We start from the raw sequence: 21,967 nt of genomic DNA, 5'->3' as shown, positions 1-21,967 counted from the left end.
TGAAATCTATGGGCCCCTTCTCAGAATATTTTTTAAAATTTATAATGAAAAGAAATGCTTAATTTCAGTTGGAAGCTAATGAAAACAAAGACTAGATGGACAGATACATAATTTGTCCAAGTTAATGAATTTCCTCAATTAAGAACCCCTGATCCTGTAAAAGGCCCAAAGTCTGGAGAACTCATCCCATGGTAATATAGGCATCAGAGTAATAGATACCATGGTATCAAAGGACTGGAAACAAAGAATATTTTGGAAAGATGATAATAACATTCCTTCTTCATTTTCTACTTGGCTGTACTCCTTTGAACTTTTCCATCATGCTCCCAGGAACTTCATCATCCTGCAAGATGGAACCAGTCTTGGTACTCAAACGTTATCAGTACCTCTGTCCCTCTGAGGTGGGTGCCCAAGTCAATCATCTCTTTATCTCTCACCCAGTTGCACTTCTTTGGACTCTTTTACCATGCTGCCCCTAGCCTGTACCCACTACCAATCCTTTTCAGTTTCCTTTTGTGTGTTGTTTTTCCCTTTTAGATGGTAAGTTCTTCAGGGCCTAAACCCCCTTTCTTTTTTGTATGTGTCCCAAGTGCTTAGTACAGTGCCCAACACATAGCAGTTATGTGGCAAGTGTTTATTGACCGATTAATAAGTCTTTCATCTTCTCCCCTGAGTCTGAATTTTCTTAGCTGGAGATTTTACATATGTGATCAGGAGTCATTTATATCTACCATCTCTAAGCTGATATGAAGTCAGGAAACCCAAGTTCCAGTCCAGATTATTACACTGAATGACCTTGGAAAAATCATTTGACTTCTTATCTACAAAATGAGGGGCTAGGATTTTACGAGTTCCAAGGTCCCTTTGATTTTTTAACATGCTATATAGATCTATGTCTAGTCTCAGTTCATTCCTTGAGCCTTCTGGTACTAGAGTTCCCAGGAAAAGCTTCACAACAGAATTCTTAATCTCTCTGAGGCTCAGTATTCCTAGAAATGAAATGGAGATACAAATGCCAGCCCCATTTACATCACAAGAGGATGAAAGTAAATAGAAAAGAGATTGGAATAAACTATAAAAATGTCATGTAGATACAGTAATTACTATTTTTATGGCCAGTAAATTATATTCTATTTACAAAACTCAACATATCTAGCACCCCTTCAATGTTCCTCTTTCATGGCCCTCTACCCTCCTTCTTCTCATTTCAAATTTACACAGCTAACTCACTTCTATCAACTCGTTTTATCTAATGATTGCCATTTGTTGGCACTTCTACCAGGAGCTGAGAACAAGCCAAGGGAGGTTATGAAATCTTCAAATTCTCTGATTTGTAAGCTGATGCAGTAAATGATTTGGTGGAGGTAAAGACAAGAAAAGACTTTGTTCAATTATCTACGGATTTCAAATCTCCCCAGTGCTCTGGTCCACCTCACCACAGATTGAAAAATAATTGAGAGTTGGCTAGTTAAGTGTTGGCAAAGTCTCTTTTGAGTAATATTCCCTCAACCACTTAATGACCTCTAAAACCAATACTCTTGCAGAGTCATTTGAAATATGAATTAACTTCTGTCTGTTTCTTTTACCTGGGGACTTATTTCATTATAAAGATCATATATGCTTATCACTTAAAAACTCTTATCTGAAAATCCATTTTCAAGCTATGATCCTGACCAATATTTGTCACATATCATGTTAAATTTTAAATGGAGTGGTGATTTTCTCCTGCGATTATCGTAGAGCTTTGAGAAATATCAAATGGCATCCCTGATACCCAATTCTCTTTAAACTTTAAGATTATACCTGATGTCCTTCCTAGTAGCTTCTTTATTGACTTGTAACTGTTCAATATTTGTTTATTAGCTAATGTTAATATTTAATTTAAGGTGCAGGCTTAGAGTTCATTAATTTGTAAATTTGGATACTGATTATTCTTCTCTATCTTCCTTTACTCTTCTTATTCCCAACATTTTATATATGTTCCTCATTTTACATTCCTTCATCTTCTTATCTATCTGGTTCCAATACTTCATCCAAACTCATCTATGATTATACTTCCATATAATTTAATCAAGGGATTTGTGATGACGACTACTGCTTAACATTCATGACCATGTCTTTATGGCATTAAATCAATTCACTTTTAGGTTTGAATAAAAATGGAGAGGGGAGCCAACTTTTCATAAATGGATGGATTCATGATGGATCTCCATTAGGATGATGGTGGCCATGTAGAAGTGAGGATTGTGCATAGATCTTTAACCAGGAACTGAGTCATGGTATATTAATCATTTTTCCAAGAAGAAACTACTTCTGAAGTCTTAACTGTAATATCCAAATTAATACAGTATTTATAAGTGAATGGGATTAGAGAAATCTAACACTGAAATTTATGAAAGCATATTTGATTCAAGAATCATAATGCCATGAGTTCGGAGTGAGGGAGTTTTAACTCCACTGATACTGATGACAATGGCCTTCCGGTGGTAAGCTTCGCTTGGCTTGTTCCTTGGATAGCAGATAAATAATAGTCCATTAGTATTTAGGGCCATATACAGCGCTTAGTACAGTGGTTGGAGCATAGTAGGTACTCAATAAATGCTTATTGAATTAGACCAAAGATTTTCAAAGTTCAGTTTTCGGTAAGTTTGATGAGATCTTATGCTCCATTAGCAGATACAAACATACCAATGACTTGCCTCTGCCAGAGATGATTGATTTTTGTAGTCAACAGTGGACAGGGCAGAATATGGCAAGGAATATTCTATTTTCATAGTATCTGTGTGATTACACAAGCTTAATTCTGGGCCGCTTCATAAATTTCTACACTTATGATAATTAATTGACAAATAAACAGATTTCCAGAAAATAGAACAATTCCCTCTGCTTGCTCAACACTGCTATATAGGGGCTACTTAACTGGTATTTGCCTATGCCACCTAATATTGATAGGCCCATAATTACAGAGCAGAAATACTTTTCCATGACCATGAGAGGTAGTTGTGGCAGTTTACAATTGGTACTTCCAATACATTGTACTAGGTTTAACATCTCCATCTCTGAAGGAGATTACTTCAATGATCATCCAAATTTCCAAATTTTTCATACCTTGTGTGAACATATAACAGAATGCCTTTATACATAGTAGACATTTGATAAAGAATTGACTGATGTTGAAGATACATAATATGCCTAGCACAATGTCTAGCACACAGTAGGCACTTAAATACTGTTGGATTAGCTACTGACATAATTGGTTTTATTAATGATGTTTCCTAAGGATAGACTGGAAGTATAGGGTGAGATCTTAGTCTGGTCATTGTGTCATGGCTTATGGCTTCTCTCTCTGGTGACTCTGAAAATTCTGTACTGAACCATGCCATCTTGAGTATCATTTTTAAATTTATGGTCTATCAATTCATTTATAATTGGCAACATATTGTTTCTACCATGTCAAGCGTAATCATTTAGGATGTATCCAAATCAATTTTGTTTTAGTTTGGATTTTGCCCCTTTAGGAGGGAAATTTCTTTTTTCTCCTTTTATGTCTGAAGAACATTCTTATGAATAAGTGACTTCATTAGATAGTATTACAGATGGAACAATATAGTCTTTTAATCAATGTAGAAACAATAGATACAGATATGTATACTTTTTCATTTAAAAAGAGAAAAAGTACAAGCATATTTCAGAGTCTGAGTAAATTGATTTTACTGGTCTAGATATTTTTATAGCTATCAGTTTGCTAGTCTGAAAGAATGATAAATTATGAGGTAGTCTGCAACTTAAAACTGCCACTTGGTTGACATGTGATTTCCCAAAGGTCATTCAGGTTTTGTGGGAAAAAAATATTAAGAAGGTAAAAGAGGAATGGATTTGTGTGTTCATGAAATAATTAAGCTAATTTGGATAACAGAATTTTTCTCTTTAAACTTCACAGGAAAAATTACTAGAATGTTTGTCCTCAAATCAAAGAAGGCCTAAGTGTTTCTGAAAGGAGAAAGCTTTTATAAAAAGCAACCCTCCTTACAATGTTGTCAAACACTTTTTATTAGCTTTATAGATTTTAATCCATAAAATTTGGAAAGATATGATTTTCCCTTTGCAACTATAACCTTTCATAGTCATACACCTCCAGAGAGGTAGATCCCACCTTTACTAATCATCTATGAGCAACTTTCATTTTTCCCTCTTTCCTTAATCTTAGTCACTTTTTTCTTTAACAAAAAGAGGTGATATACAAGTTTTAAAAAATCCAAGTCCAAAATTGTATTAAGAAACATTTTATTAACAAAACAGTAAATTCCACTTGCTTAGCATTTCCAATAATGGATAAATTGGCCTTGCAACAGAAAAAAAAAAACCCTTAGATATCTAATCACACAAAGCACTAGAAGGATAGGGGCATCTGGCCTCTGATGATTTGGAGATGGCCCATCTCACACTTTATTTTAGTGTACTGTTTAAAAAAAGGCAACATATTACATGAATAGAAAAGAAGCCTCCTCAATCAGACAAATTACAGGCTTGAGATATAACCAAATTGATGTCAGTTAGTTTGAAACAATAAAATAATAGCAAAGGCTACATATGGAACCCTGGTACTTCTGGTGTGTAGATAGTTATGCTTTTTTCCCTCTTCTTTTGTATTGAGAAGAAAACTAAGAAATAATGTGAAATTTTGTGTTTTCTAACATCAAGAATACGCCTTGCTGGATTTATTGGGTCACACTGAATTTGTACTTTTAGGGAAAGAAATTCTGGTCAAATGTCACTGGGAAGACACCTTCTAATCAGCCCCAATTTCTTTTCCTGCTATTTGTACCACCTATCAATCATCATAGGCAATCTATTGTGATTAAATTACAAAATAAGTTTTGAATGGGGAATATTTCAAGTTCAGGTCATTCTATGAAGAGCAAAAATAATTTTAAACCCTCAGGCTGTAAACTAGTTAGGTTAATGTCTACCTTCCTATTTCATTGGCTTTCCCTGAGTAAGGGTGAATAACAAATGTAATAATTTGGGAATTCCATTGGTTGGCAGGTTTTTTAAAGAAAAATTCATGGACATTTCATATTTAATTTCATGCCTCCTACTATCTATATCTTCGGACTCCTTTCCCAACCAAAAGATCTCTCCACCTAATAGTTTGTTGGAAACCCTTAAAAGTGACATTTCATTTTCAACATTATGTATGCCAATTAAATGTTGAAGATGTTATACGTTTGAGAGGCATACCTATGCCACTTCTCAGCCTTCTTCATCAGAAAGAACAAGAAACACACATGATATTGTGCTGCATTGTTGCCCCTATTTAAAGCTAATTTTAAAATCATGTTTCTGTTTTATAAAACTTAAACATCCGTATTTCTTTCAGGAGGAGTTCAAGTAATGCAATTGAGTTCTAACGAAGTACCTCATTTCAGCCCAATAATAGATTTTCTTTGCATTACCATATTATAATAAGTGATTTATTGCTGTGATCTTCACTGAATATGTAAAAAAAAGGTCGTGTATTATCTATACCATTCTAATACTAAATATGGGTTAAACTAATAAAATGTTTATTAATGACAAGCATAAAAGTTATTTTAAAACATAGTCTTAATGATTAACTAATATATGATCTTTTAGGGTATTTAGTAATACAGAATCCAAAGTTGTTTAAAATACTTTCTTATAGGAAAAAAGTGCCCACTTTTCAAAAATCTTTAACATGCACTTCAAGTTCAGAGAATATATATCTTTTTTTTTTTTTAATTAGAAACGAAAGTTTTCAATTGCAGCAGCCAGGGTTAAGATAGAGATAAATCATTTTTGCTTCTGTTACCTGCCCCCACAATGATTCTCACCTGCAGGAACACACTAGTGAAATTCTGTGTGACAGGTTTCAGATTAGTAAGGGACTACAATTTTCTCAGAATTTCCTGGGAGCAAAACTTAAATGAAGCAAATCACACCGCTCAGCAACAACATCTTGATCGGCTCATCTACCCACCCCTCCCATGTTTCACTCTGTTAGTAAATGCGCAGTAGATTATGAATGTTTGCATCTACCATCAAATTTGACTGATTCCAATGGTTAATAACAGATTTGGGAGGTATAGAATAGGGGAGAGAGGACAATTACAAGAGATATATACTATATATGTATGTATTTTGCCTTCTAATCCACATCTCTCATACAAACTACTAAAACTCATTTGCAACAGAATAGAAGCTGTACAAGTAAGAAAAAAATTAGCTGACTCTTTGTATATACATTCATACATATCCCCCTTAGAATAATCACTACACTGTAATTTTGAAAAAAAGAAGAAAAGAAAACAAATTGTGGCAATTTATAATGGCAGCAAAAAACTGAAATAGGATTGGTGCTCCAGATGTCATAAAACTCTCTATACCTAGCAACACTTATAACATTGAATCGACCAAAAATGGCTGAAGAGCAGAGATATTGATTGCATTGTCTATACAACAGGCTATAAAACATCACTTATCACAGTCCAGAAAGCACACATAGATGTGTTTTATATAAACATATGTAATAACATATTAAGCGTGCATGAAAATTTCCCAAATGATTGCATCTATGCCCTCTTGTTTTTGTTTTGTTTTAATTTTAGTGTGAAAATGTGCCTTATATTTCACATACTGGAAAATAAGGCCTCCATACTTTTTTTCCCTTACAACCAGAAAGGGGCTTTTTGAAAGTGTTCTAACACAAGTCTTCAAAAAAGCCAGCACTTCGTCTCCAATGCAAGCTCCAATCACTGCTCCTGGTACACGAGGCAGCAAACTCTTTAAGGTTTGCATGTTGAGTCAGACCGAATGGCAGTCTTCTCTGGCAATAAGACTCCCTTCTCAAGAAAGCGCTAGCACTTTGGCTAAATCCAGAATCATAGGTAGCTTCTTTTTTTAAATTTTGTTTTGTTTTGTTTGTATTGTGCCTTGATGTGATAATACTCCTTTGCTTTATGAATGCATGGGGTCATCACTGTCTTTTAGAAATGTTCCAGCAACATAAAGACAGGCAGAGTAAATGAAAACACTGTGGATGTTTGGGAATTTATCAGCCCCTGCTTTCTGGAGAAACAAGAGCATGAGATACTTGGTTTTAAAAACAGTCTTTCCTTCCTCATTGCATTCCCTGTCCTCTTTTGTATGTGCTTCGTAAAAAGGAAAGTAAATAAGTTTGTATTATGTCTCAGATAAAATGAAGACTATTTCTATACAAGTGTCCTTTTGGGATGTCAGGATCAGACATAATACTCTTTATCCTTGTTTTTCTTGCTTTTGTTGGAACTTTTAGCACTGTTAGGCTGTTTCTCCTTCACGACTGCCCCATTGGACTGTGCTGAGTTACTGATGTAGTTTCGACTCTCGTCTACGTGGTATGAACCTTCATCTCGGTTCCTGTACTTGTACATGGCGTAAAGGAGGATGAGGATGCACAGGGCTGCAGCGGCTACAATCCCAACGACCATGCCTGTCGTGCTGCTGGACTCTCTGATCACTTCTGCAGAGCCCGCATAGTCTCTGCCACCTGCTCTGGTCGGGTTGGCTGTAGGAAAAGGGACGACAAGAAGACAGAGGTGAGTACTGAGTTTACTGACAATCAGAGAACTACATTAACATTGAGCATCCTTGTTTTATCCTTAATGGAACAGCACTTGCTGATTTCAGGAAAGTGTAATACTACTAAAAGTAGCAGGCCCAGTGCCTCTTGGTCATTAAAGAGCAGGAGATGTGAATTGAAAGTACTCCGGGAGAGATTTGCTGCCATAAATGTATGTTTTTTTCATGTATGTTAATTGTATTAATGAGGTTCTAAAAGTACATCCTCAAGTAAACTCAGTTTAGCACTAAACAAAAAAAATCCTGATCCATCGAACTGATGCTGCAGATTCATAGTGAAAATGAAAAATACATTAATGAAAATGGTATAGCTCCTCACAGTACCGTAGGATATCATTTTGAAAAACAGAGTGACTCATTCAGGCTAAAAAGTTATGGGATCCATGAGCTGAGCTCATCCTAAAGCCTAATTAAACTGACATCTTCTCCATGAAGCCTTCGCTGATCTCCCCATTTTTAACACCTTCCTCCCTTCAGCCTTAATATAACAGTTTCTTTTTTCTTCCTTTCTAATGCATTTTACAGGTAATACAGCATCCTTCAGCTATGCCTATGTTTTATTCCCCTATCCATAGGGGGCCATGGTTCTAGTAAATTCTATACCCCCTCCAGAACCTAGTGTGGAGCAGTGTGCATATCAGATGCTTTAAAAAGGGTTATTGAATGAAGAGTTAACATATTCATGTAATCATTCCTTCAACAACCATTTATTAAGTACTGACTCCGTTCTGAAGATTTTTGCCTTGTCCTCCTAGTTGTATTTAAAGATTAAACTGGATTCTTAAATCACTGCAGAGAAGTCTGCATAAGTTTGTTTTTAAAAGTATTAGTTTCTGTACCAGAGGAGGGATGCAGTGTGTAAAACACTGAACAATAAGCTAATCTGTGCATTTGAGAAAGTCTAATTGCATACATTTTAAGATGTAATTTTTATCACTTATCTTTACAACGTGGAAAACATACGATTGCCTTCTTGACTTGGAAGTTATTTCCATTTTGTTTTTTTGAATTCCAAGGACAAAACTTTGAAGGACAGCACATTCTCTACAATAAATAATTCTCCAAAAAATAAATCCATTTGTGAAGAGCAGCAAAGAGAAACAAAGGGCCGGACAACCACCAAGGTTACTATTACGCATGGCCAATGAGATGATCAACCCCTAAAATACATACATTTTCTACTAGGAATTATTTCGTCTTTCATAATCTCAATGAAAGAATAGGACATGGATTTAAAGGCAGGAGAAGCATCATGAAAGAAGGAAGATGGGGAGGAATCAGTACTTTAAATCTATTTTATAAAAAGAATTCTAGATCAATACAAATTTACCACAGACCAATTGGATAAAAAATGATCCAGAAGAAACCAATTGATTACTTATTGATTATAAACTAGGAACTTTCAGCATGTGAGACACAATTCAAGAAAAACATTTTAGAGTACCCTAAGGCTTCAAGTGGTTAATGCATCTCTGAAAGGGCACAGTCTTCGGATTTTTGAGTAGAGAAAGAACATAAAAGAAAATAATTTTTTCTCATTTTATACATGAAGAAACTGAAGCCCAGAGAGGTAAAATAAGCTTCTCTTCCTTAAATAATAAGTGAGGTTGTATATTATGATCAGAAGGGCATTTAGATGGTATAATGGAAAGAGTCTTAGACTTCAAGTTATTAAAACCAGAATTCAAATCCTGCCTCAGACCCTTGTTAGCTGTGTAACCCTAGGCAAATTATTTAACCTTTCTCAGTATCAGTTTTCTCATCTGTAAAATGGGGATAAATAATGGCATCTGCTTCACAGTGATGTTCTAGGGATATAATGAGATAACATGTAAAGCACTTTGCAAACATTAAAATGTTATATAAATGCTAGTTACGATGATGGTGATGGTGATGATAATTAGGAGGAGGAGTAATAGTAGCAGTAGTAGCAGTAGTAGTAGTAGTAGTAGTACTAGCAGTAGTAGTAGTAGTAGTAGTACTAGTAGTAGTAGTAGTAGTAGTAGTAAAAAGTATTGGTTTGGAAATCAAAAATTCCACTGCGGTTCAAGTTTCAGCACTTGCTGGATGACTTTGGCCAAGTCATCATAAAATGAAGGGATTGACTAGAACTAGATATTCTACAAGATCTCTTTTAACTCTAAAATTCTATGATTTTAGCAAGTCTCATTTCCGGACTTAGAAGCCAGGTGTACCTTTTTTCTGATTACTCTATGTTGTGTTTTTAAAAATCTGCTTATTAAAATACCAAAGTCTTTCTTCTCTCATATTTTGATAATTAGTTTTTCAAGTAGAGAGGATGGAGAGATATAATTTCTGTCCTACCTCTTGCTTCAACAATTACCTCTTATTCAACTACTCTTCCATCTTTCTACCATCTTTCTGCAATCTCACTCCTCTATAACACACAGGTACGGACACACACATGTATCCATGCACACACACACACACACACACACACAATGCCTTGTGAAAACTGCACTTGAAACCAAATTAATGGAATTACATTCCCACTTTTAAAACATGACCTATATATTTCTTAAATTGTATGATTCCAAGATAATTGAACAATTGGAAAATATGTATTACATGATTACTACATATAGAGTATTAAGTTCGGCAGTAGGGAAACACAAAATATAAATGAGACATGATCCTCCTCGTGGAGTTTATAATCAAAGGTGTTATTCTATAGACAAAGAATAAAAATTTGTGATAATAGATAAAGAATACATTTTAAAAACTGATTTTGATGCTTTGATTATGAAATTAAATTTTTAAAAGAGCTTAAAAACACTAAAGATGAAACTTTTATTACTCAGTCTCTAGTTAGTAGCTATTATTTTCCCTTTTACCATTTTCCTATACAACCCTCATTTATCATTTCTTAGCACCATTAACCTCCCAAGCAAACACATATAAAACTTTGCCATCTCTTTCCCAAATAGTATGGTATAGCCATATGGGTGAGTTGGTTTGTTGATTTTTTTTCTCACTGCAAATAAAAGCTTTCTGGGGCACATTCACTTACAAAGCAAGAGGACCCAGTCTCCAAGAAGGAACTGGCAATGTCTCTTGGCCATCCAAAAATGAACTAAGGGAACACCCTTCTGTGTATGTCAGTGCTTTCTTAGAAAAGACAGCGTAATGATGCTGAATAAAGCCTACAATTGCTTCTGTGGCCAAGGCAGAATGAGACAAGGGCTGTAATCCACTGTATTTGATTAGAGGAAATTAATTTCCTCTCAAGAAAGAATACACTAGCCTGAAGGAACCCTGTCAGTGCCTGACAGACAAAAGGCTGCTCTTCTTTCAAATAGACATCTTTGCCAAATTCTGTCAATTAGCCTCACTGTTCACTTTCACTAAATGACAACTCTTCCCCTTGCTCATTCCCCAGGACAGTCTTTGATGAGCACTGAAACAAGGAACTTTATATTTAAATATTACCTAAATTATTTTTCTACCTGCTGGAATACTTTAATTTAAACCACATTTTCACATTTTTCTTACTTAGCTAGTTTGTCAGAGGAGAGGGGAGTGAGGGTAGGATGGAGGTGAGGTCTCTGAAAGTAGACTTACAGCATTTTGATGTTATATGGGAAGGTATTAAAGATTTCATAAAATAGGTTTACTTTTTTGGAATATATGTTTTTAGCAATGGAATAGCTTATCCAAAATCTGGCTTAGCTATTATCTGCTCAAATATTTTCTGATCCATTTTCCTACTAAGACCTCTATATTCAAAGAGGGAGGTAGAGGAGAAGAAAAAAAAGAGAGGAAAAGCTAGTAACAATTTACATTTCATTTTGAAAAGACCAAAAGGATACCTTAAAATCAATTAAGTATCTGATGGGACCAGGAAGAATGTTTTCCTTATTCTTTATCACAGACTAAATGTGACTTTATGCTGTACATGCAGGTAAAAGTATCTCAGCAAACTACACGCACCTGAAGCATTTATACAAATCTGTTATTTGATAGTTTTATTTTTAGAAGACTAAAACAAAAGGACAAACACTAATTTTTAAAACATTTTTCTCCTTGAATTTCTTGCCTCAATTAAAATGAAATCTTTAATGACTAATCCAAGAGTTATTTTTGGTCTATGGAGATATTTCATTGTTTATAATCCCTGACCAATTCATGAAGTCACTTTCTTCTTCTCTCAAAGTCCAAATGCTAGTTTGCTTAATCAGTGTTTTAATCAAAGATCAGAACTGTTTTAATATGAAAGTGGTGAGTGATCTGGCTCTGATGCGATGTAACAAGTATCCAGTGGCCCAGAAGCCCAGCCTTGGGTATCACATGGAGTAGCTTTCATCTAGGGGTCAGCCATATCAAATCATATCTCTTCTGTCTTATTTTTCCTCACCCTAGATTTACCTACGGGAAATCTTGGGATATGTTTCAAATACAGTTCATATTTACATCTCCACAGATGAGGATAACAGGGCCCTTAGCTCCATAAAAGCAACCAAGGTTAACAATTTGATACAGGACACCCTTTATTTCACCCCACAGAAAATGCAGAAAACACAAAAAGGATGCACAGTGGTTCATAGACAATCAATACATTGGTTTTTCCTCTCTGATGAGTCTTATCTTCACACTTTCCTGTTCCCCCACCCCACAGTATACACAATTCCCCAGAATCAAAGACCCACTTTGTGTTTGAACTTTCTTCAGAAGAAAAATAAAATTGGGATTATTAGAGAGGACCCTTTTCTATCAGACCTTTAATGTCCCAATAATGGACAGTAATGCCAGAGGGAAAAGCCTAAACACCTTGCTTCCCTATATCATGCATCAGGAAATTGTTGCTCTCCAGCCACTAGTCACATGCATGATTTTCCTCTTTGCAAAACACTGGTAACTGTGTAAAAACTCCCCTTTTGCTCTCTAGAAGTTTGGGTCCCCAGTTTGCAATCTTGATGTTATTAGAGAGGCAATTCAAAAACTGGCACTTCCCTAGACCTTCCCCCTCTCTAGAACAGGGGTCAGCAAACTACCTCCCAAGGGCCAAGTCCAGGCCCAAGTCTGTTTTCATACAGCCTGCGAGCTTAGAAGGGCTTTTACATAATCAAGTACAACAAAACATCATTTTAAAAAAATGTAAAGGAAAAAAAATGTTGTTAGCAGGTGTATAAAAATAAGCTGCAGGTAGGAGTTTGCCTGGCCTCTCCCCTATAAGGCTAGATCCTAAAAGTTTTATACTTGTGGTTTCCAGAGAGGCACCCCTAATCAGGAATTCTTCCACTTTCTCTTGCTATTCAGGAGCTCCCACAATTTATCCATGTGGATCTTTCCTGGGGTCACCTGGCTGGAAATGTATTTCTGTGATGTCTCTGTAAAGCTCGGTCAAGACCTAGAGAGTCTAGGAATTCTCCCAGGCAGAATGGATCAGAATAAATCCAACTCCAACTCCAATTGACTCAGCCCGTAAGACTACTTTGGTGGTCAGGGAGTTGGTATGTGCTGTTTGAACTTGTGTATGTGCTTGGAATGAACTGTTTTCCTATGCAATACCAGGCAACCTAAGAGGGATGCAGTCATAGAAATTCAACAAGACCTGAGTTTTTGAGTTCTGCCTCTAACATATACTGGCTGTGTGACCTTGGGCAATCTCTTAACCTTTCAGCACATGAGGAATTCTGTAGGACTCTAACAGAACAGTTGCCTGTCAGCATTGGCAGAGGGAGTTCACTCACCTGGAGTTTCCTATTCTAATCAAATCAGACTTTCAGACACCTCCCTCCCCCCCCACCTCCAAAAAAACAGAGTAAACACTATTGTAATAGGGAGAAAGTTCTCAGTATGCTCATTCAAAAAAGTTAAGTAGGACAAAATAGATTAAAGAACATTATTAATCTTTTTAACTCCGAACCAGAATACATTCCACCCACATCAAAAACTGTTTCTTTCCTCCCTGTTTTATAAGGAGGAGACACAAATAATCATTTCAGCCCACGGGAACATGGATTTGACCCTGAAGTTTTTTGAGTGAAGTCTGAAGAGCCTCTACCGTATGGTGAAGAGGCATATTAAGATGGCTTCATTCAAAGGGACTACCTACTGGGCCAAAACCACTCAACAAGATCTGTACTAAGTTACTAAAAAGTCTCTGTTTTCTTGAGGTGGTGATCATACTTATTGTGGAACCCAAAATCAAATCTTTTTTCCTTTGATGGTATCATACAGGGGTGGGAAACCTTGAAGAGTAGAAAGCTTCTAGTACCCTACAGTCAGGGCCAAAACCAAGTCAGTATTCAACAAACACTCAATTCAATAAATGTTTAAGCACAATGCCAGACACTGTATATTGGAAACATTCAGCCAGAAGAGAAGGGTGATGGCTAAGGTCCGTAGTCTGGATCAGCACTAGACATCCATGACTTTTGACCATTATGAAAAAGACAGGGATAAGCAGGTCTTGTTCAAGTCTAGGGACTCATCTGAGTCAGTACTATGAACCCTTATAAGCAAGAAAGGAAGTAGTCAAATTTAAGCTCTGAATGGTATTCCTGATGAGCAAACAAAAATGCAAGTCAGCATAAATTCAACTTTTATTTCAGTATTCAAGGATCTATGATATCAAGGTGTGTAGTCCACTTCCCCTTAAGTAAGCAACTCCTGAGTAACATAGGTAGCCTACATATGCTGCTGAGATGGAGAAATCCATCATTCTGCAGCCAAAAATCTGAGAAACGTCTCCAAAGAGTGAGAAATATAGACTCACTACTCAATGGGGATGGCTAAGTCTGTATGTATTCAGAACTACGTGGAACACTGTGACAAGCCAGGTACAGAACACAGAGGTCTCCACTTCTACTTCTGTGAAGCAGCTCAACTTTGAACAAACTAACTCCATGGCAGCTCTTCCCCTTGGGGGAGAATCATTTGGTTTGAGTGTCTAGGCCAGACTATTTCCCTCCCTCCTCATAGCCTTTAGAGCAGGGGTGGAGAGTGGGGAGAATTCTTAACCTTTCTGGGAGTGTCATGGATCCCTCTGGCAATCTGGAGAAGTCTGTGGGCACCTGCTCTGGATAATGTTTTAAAATGCATAAATTAAACTACATAAGGCCACAAAGGAAACACACTGTACTGAGATTAAGGTGTAACTTTCCCCCGAAAGTTCTCAGGCCCCTTGAGATCTACTCACACATGTTTTGGAAGTCCCTGGACTCCAGGTTAACAACCCCAGCTTTTAGTATTGAATATAGTATGATAGTCATGAATTGGTCCACTTCCCTTCTGCCATGATCATCCACATTGCTGTTGCCCTCCTTTTCCCCATACTCATTACCCTTCCTCCCTTTGGCTCAAAGCTTTCCCTAATTACTGGCACATGCTGCCCTTGATTTCCTGGAGCTTGACACTAGGCTAGGCCTCAGACAGCAGATACAGTCCCTCAACAGACCTATCACCAGAATCTGGCCAGTCTGGCAGAACCTGTAGTGCTTGTGGTCTGTTGGAAAGATTAACAGATAAACAGTGTCTTCTCCTGGCCACAACAAAGCTCTAAGCTTCTGATTGAAAAATAGGAAATTAATTTTGTAAATCATTCCCCAATCACTAGTACCCTACCATTTACAAAAATAAGTATTTTATAAAAGACAAATGCAGCCAACTCCTACTCATTCCTTACCAAGGGGAACATTGTTTACTTGAAAAACTAAAAGTCACATGTAATCCTTAGTGAGAATTAATCATAATAATATAAATAGCAGGATTTATATAGTTCTTTAATATTTGCAAAGTATTTTACAAATATTATCTCATTTTATTCTCATAACAGTCCTAGGAGGTAAATCTTATCATTATTATCCTCATTTTACAAATGAGGAAACTGAGGCAGACATAGGTTAAGTGACTTGCCCAGGGTCACACAGTTATTAAGTGTATTTAAGCTAGTGGATTAGATCAACTAGGCTCCTGGTCCAATGTTCTACCCGCTGTGGCACCTAGCTGCAGCACCTAGATGCCTCTAATTTAATTAACTAATTTCAACTCTCTTCCTTCCCCGCACCTCACCTTTCTAGAAGACTAAGGCAGAGGAGGCAGAAAGATGGGGTCACTAGCACTTGGAGAAATGGGTTGAATTTGAGTTTTAATTTCTCTCTCTTTTCCTGGCCCACACATGGTGGAAAATGAATGGAGAAGTGGCTAAAATTTTAAATAGCCCAAATCTCTTCACACTTTAGCAGGGCTTAGTTTTGTACATAGTTGTCAGATAGAATGAGATAACTTAATCCCAAACTAGCCACTTTCTAACTGTGCGGTCTTAGGGAAGTTACTTGACCTCTCTGTTTTCAGCGTCTTAATCTGGAAAATAACTCACGTGAATAACGTCTCACACTCATCTAAACACTTCATACTTTACCATGTATTTCTATACAGACATGTAAGATAATGCCAATATTAACATTCCTGGTTTACAGAAGAGGAAATTGTTTCTTTATCTTTAAAAGGACACTAATAATAAGTGGCAGAGCTAGGTCTCAAACCAGGTCCTCCGATGCCATGTTGATTCTCTTTTTACTACACCATGGTGCCTGAAAATTCTATGATTATATAAACGAATATATTTTTGTGGAGATGAATAAAAAAAAAAGAAATAGAAGCAAGGCAATAGAAAATCCATAAATAAGCTATTAGTCCCTAAGTATGGAAAAGTTGACTATAATTATACTTGGTAACAGCATCATTATGTGCAAACAGAATCGTCTTAGGTTCATAGGTTTTACTGGGAGAAGAAACCTTAGATACTATGTAGTCTAATCCTATAATTTTATAGTGAAATCTGTTTAGGAAGATCACCTACACATAAAATAATAATTGGGGTTCTTGAAAGCTGGTTTTTGAATATAGATAATTATCTAAATAAATTTTGTTATACTAGAGGAAATGCTAAACTCTTTCTCCTCTAGTCACTCTTTTAGAAGTGAATCCTTTGGCTCTTCTTTTATCATATCTTCCTCCATGATACTCAGTGGCTACAATATTCACCTTGATGGTCCCTTCCAACACTTGGGTTTCACAGCTTCCTGACTTTCTTACCTCCAATGATCTTTGATATAGCATAGCTAGATCTAGCCCCTACAGCCAGAGGAGAGAGGAATCTTCAGATCTACTCAGTAAGAATGATTGATGAATATCCATGAATACAACCCCCAACTCTAAAGGACTTCTAACAAGAGCTGGGCTCAGTCTTACCCTAGGTTTCTGCATTCATAAAAGTTTCTGGGCTCCGTGTTCTGCCTCCACAGTCCTCTAACATCAGTAGGCTATCTGAAACACGCCAGATGCCTAGATCAAGTTGGCTTACTGGGAATTTGTTACCCCATATATGAATATAGATAGACAAAAGATATTTTTCTTAAAAAGTCTTTTTAAATGGTTAAATTCACTACATTGGTTTGGGCATTATCTAGTATAGTTCAAAGTCTCAAAGATTTGTTTGCTAGCCAGACTGACATAATGAAGACAGGAATTTAGAACAAAGAATTCAGATTTGGGGTGATGATTAGAAACAGGTTTGCCTGGATTTTTTTTTGTTGTTTCCCTTCCCTTTCCATTAATTTACATGGAAAAACTACACAATTCAGGGCTGATGGAGTATCAAGGCACTTCAGATTCACATTTCTTACCCCTCTCAAAAATGGGTTTGGGAGCACAGGGTTCCTATAAGGAGTAAAACATAATTATGAGGAATTTTTCTTCTAAAATCAGACAGATGTTGTTCTTGATGAGCAAGAACACCAGGTTCAAAGACAAATAAAATGCCTGCCTACCCTACTTTGTTCCAAAGTCCCACTCTACTGTCCCCCCACCCCCAGCCCACTTCTTCTTTCCACCAAGACTTTGCTTTTGGAGAGAAAAACCATGAACACTTAAGACTTTGGGAATGGACCAACTCCTCTCCCCATGGAGACATGGAAGCTAAGATTTTTCCTATTCTAATATTGAATCTGGAACAATCTGACTTCCTCATTGAAAGAGTTAAACCTTAAGCCTCTGGAATCCAAGCTAAAAGACAGATGACAGGGCCCATTTTTCCTTTCATAAGAAAAAGATTGTACATCATCTGAGGACTCCTCAGAGACTAGCAGCAGATTAAAAACTCCATAACCAAGAGTCCATCAGATGAAAGCTTAAAGGAGACCATATGACCAGTAGAGCTGTAGCTACAAAACCCCCCTCCTAACCTCCCCAGCGGAGATGTTATGTAAGATCATTAGGTGAAACAGAACCAGCACCCATAAGATGAAATAACCAGAAGACATTGGCAGCTCTATAGTGCTAGAGGCAGGAGTTATCCCCCAACACATTTGCCCTAGCCAGATATGTCCCTTAAATGTATTACCCACCACACATGGACCTAAACCTCACACATTCCTTGTATGTGTGCCCCATCATGGGTGTTCCCTGGCCACAGATCTTCCCTACCTGTGTTCACCTCCACATACGTTCTGCTCTTTCCAGGGCTGGTTTGTGTACTTGTGGGAGAATGTGCCCCAAGTTTATGGGGCACATGTTCTATTGCTTCTTTTACTACTCTGTTATTTCATTTAAAAACATGGATTTGTATATCTCACATAAAAGAGGCAAGACAGAGCTTTTACAATGGAGGGGAAGAGTGGGGAAGAGGAAAGGGAATAAGTGAGCCTTACTCCCATGGGATCTGGCTTAAGGAGGGAATGACACACACTCAATTGGATATGAAAATCTATTTTACCCTGCAGGAAGGCAGGCAGAAGGGGATAGTAGAAGAAAAGTAATGGAAGGGACAGTAAATTGGGGAAAGGGATAATCAGAAGCAGACATTATTGTTCAAGGACAGGACAATGGAGAGAATGGAATAAATAAAGGGCAGGATAAGATAGAGGGAAATGTGGTTAGTCTTTCACAACATAATTACTGTGGAAGTGTTTTTCATGGCTACACATGTATGACGTATTGAATTGCTTGCTTTCTTAATGAGGATGGGTGGGGAGGGAGAAAAGGAGAGAATATGGAACTCAAAGCTTTAATAATGAATGTCAAAAGTTGTTTTTACATGCAACTGAGAAATAAGACATACAGGCAGTGGAGTATGGAAATCTATTTTGCCCTAGAGAAAATAAAGGGGAGGGGGACAGAACAAAGGGAGGGCAATAGAAGGGAGGACAGATGGGAAGAAGGGGTGGATGGGGTATATGCTGTCCTAGGGTGGAGGGTGGGGAGAGGTAGGGAGAAACTTTTGAATTCAAATTCTTATGGAAGTGAATGTTGAAAACTAAAAAAGAAATAAATTATATATTTAAAAAAGAGAAAGAATATGAATTTGTATCCTCTGGATGAGTAACAAAAGTAAATTGGGGGGGTAGACCAGGGAGGCTGGTGGCCTATGGTTTCAGAATGAATGTGGACCCACATCCTTAAACCTGAAGAAACTTTTCAAGGGGTCTCATGTAAGAGGGGGGAAATACTCTAGGAGGTATATCGGGGTACCTCACATGTTGCAAATAAATTCAGTCATCGGATAAATTTAGACTGGCTTTGTCTCTCTTTCATGAACCCCTCAAACCTGACTAGTATGTTCATCTTGATTCTATTTTAACTTCCAATAAGCATTGTCACACCATAGATCTGGTCATCACGGGAAATTCCTGTACCTCCAAAATTTCTATCTTTTAAATTCCTCTCTCTGATCTACATTTCTTCCTACATTTCTATTTCTTCCACACCCTTATCCCATTGAACCTGCTTGGAACTCTAGTGATAATCCCGAATCTTTCAACAAATATTTATCAAATGCTTACTGTGTGCAGACTGTGGTAAGTTTTGGGAGAATACAATGGGAGTAGTATCCTAACTTATCCTTCCCTGAAAGGAAGACTAATTTTCTCTAATAGGTATTGAAATCATCCTTAAGACTTGGTTGGTTCAGGAGATTGAAGGATTAGGCTGTTGACATTACTTCCTTCACATAGTCTCTGCATCTTTGTGTTCTCTGCTGCTTAGCTGAAAGAACACACTGGGCCACTTAGGAAAGTGAGTTTTGTTCAACTGAATCAACTCAATGCACTCTCAATGCCCATCGTTGTTGACTATCTTTCCCCTGTGATGACTAAGCACATCTTTTTTGACTAACCATTGGATAACTGATGGGCGTACCATTTTGCTCCATTGCTGAACATAAACTACCAAGGAAATGTCCTGAATAAGGCTGAGCCCAGTCTAAGGAGCTATAAAGTTTAGATAACATATGGCTTCCACTCCCATGGAGTTTGCAGTCTAATCAGAAGATACCTCACACATGTGCATGCGTGTACACACATACAACTATGACAAACACTACTAAAGAAATGCTTAATGATAATTACATTAGAAAAGTAAAGAACAAAGTGAGGTTACAGGGGGATGTTCATTACCAATGAGGGACATCTGGGAAGCTTTCAAATAAGGGGTACATATGGGTTGGGTAAGAATTCATCAGGTAAGTAGGAGGAAATACATCCAAGGGAACAGATGATCATTCTGGTCCTAGGGGACAGATGATTGAAGGTATGTTTGGAGGAAAGAAATTAGTTAACTTGGTCTGAAGTATAGTAGTTTCCCCAAAAACAGTTCATTCACTTTTGCATAGCCAAGAGACCCCCACTTCTAGTCCCAGGCTTACCACTAGTTAGCCATATAATCTTGGGTGTCAGATTCCTCATCGGTAAATAAGAGGGTTGAACTAGATGGCCTGTAGTATACCTTCTAATTTCTAAACAATGATTGTAAGTCCTCAACCACACCCTTCAGTCTCTATAAATCCCTGAGGTTCTTGTTTCACTAAGATCAAGGTCAAAGAAACTATGACCTCCCTCACCTCCATCTCTGACACCTGCATGCCTCTATATTCTCCCCAGCCTTTGCCAGTTCTCTGCAGATGATCTGCATGACATCAAAAAAAAAAGAGAGACAAACCATGACTCCCTTCTAGCATAAAAGATGGTGCTGCTAGACAAGTGCTTAAGAATTCAAACTGTTTGCCTCAACAATCCTATTTTTTGTTTTGCTTTGCTTCATCTAGCGCATAATTACCTGCTGTGACCTCCCCTTAGGGTATATCAGTACAGATTTTAGAGCTAGATGGAATGTTGTAAATCATCACCCCTTTACTTTATAAATGAGGAAACTAAGGATCAGAGAAGTTAAGTGACCTACCTAAAGTCATCGGCTATAAGTAGGAGAGCTGAGATTGAAACTCAGGTCTTCTAACAGTGGTTAATGCAGTGCTAATTCTACATTCCCACACCTTCTTCTGCTAATTAATGGAGACAGTTACCTTAATTATGCATTTTTTTCCTGCCCCTTCCTGGCAATGAGTCATATGGGATGTAACAAGCTTTTCCATTCTTCTTTCCTTCTTATATCAGAGGAAGAAGAGTCTCCTTTCCAAAATCTAAGGCTAACCCTTCCATGATTTAAAAAAAATCACCATCACTATGATCTAGAAGAAAGAACAGTGACTGACATGAGGAAACATTTTTAAGTTCTATTTGTACAGTTTTAGAGTTGTGTAATCTCACTTAACACATCTCTGAATCTCCGCATCCTTCTGTGCTACCTACTTCACCTTTGCAAGGATCAAATGCATTAGTATGAGGATGGTGACTGTGTACGTACTATTTCCCCAGGCCCTGATCCTGTCTGAATTCCACAACAGTGGCTGGAGCCTTCCTCATTTGGCAGAGGGGGTTAATACCACAGCCAAACGGTTCCTTTTGGAAGCACTGTGTAACACAGCCAACATAGGACCAATTGGCCAGAGGCTGATCATGGCTCCTGCTATGAAAACAGAGTCAAAATCAGGATGAGCAAAGCCCTATTGGGAGACAAAGCTGTAAGGGTAGGAGGGAATATAGGTCTACCTCCATACAATGGAGGTATGAGTTTGGCAAAGAGTTCTCTAAATTTGTGACACCCAGCATTCTGGAAGTATTTGTACATAGTTGTACCTGGTCCCACACCTACGCATGGCTGCTTCCCTCCTCTAGCTTCCTCTGAATTCATCTCATTTGGTAGCTCCCATCACTATCACCCCATTGCTCTCCATGGCAACGCCTGTCTCTAAGTGGTGGCAGATACTGTGAAATTCCATCTAATTGTGAACTATTATTTTTCCTTGTTTTCTCAATCCCACCCCTCCCATTTCTTCCTGTTCCTTGCTCAATTAGCCCTCTCTTTCATTTACATCTTCAATCTTTCTCCCACTGGCTCCTTCCCCTCCAGCGAGAAACATGCTAAGTCTCTATTTCTACAAATATCTTCCAAGACCTTGCTACACCTTCAT

The 21,967-nt window shown here is 37.5% G+C and overlaps 1 protein-coding gene across 23 annotated transcripts in view; it reads right to left on the bottom strand.

Moving 5' to 3' along the window:
• Positions 1-4,267: 4,267 nt before the first annotated feature.
• Positions 4,268-21,967, bottom strand: part of NRXN1 (neurexin 1) — a 1,424,087-nt gene continuing 1,406,387 nt past the window's right edge. For all 23 annotated transcript variants that reach the window (XM_072635587.1, XM_072635590.1, XM_072635593.1 and 20 more), the window contains one exon: positions 4,268-7,567. In XM_072635587.1, coding sequence (XP_072491688.1) covers positions 7,263-7,567 — 305 coding nt within the window. In that variant the 3' untranslated portion in view covers positions 4,268-7,262. The remainder of the gene's footprint in view (positions 7,568-21,967) is intronic.

Source organism: Notamacropus eugenii, chromosome 1 (genome assembly GCF_028372415.1).
Source record: "Notamacropus eugenii isolate mMacEug1 chromosome 1, mMacEug1.pri_v2, whole genome shotgun sequence".
Taxonomy (NCBI): Eukaryota; Metazoa; Chordata; class Mammalia; order Diprotodontia; family Macropodidae; genus Notamacropus; species Notamacropus eugenii.
The sequence above is the reverse complement of the archived record's forward strand: the minus strand, read 5'-3'. Positions and strand labels throughout refer to the sequence as shown.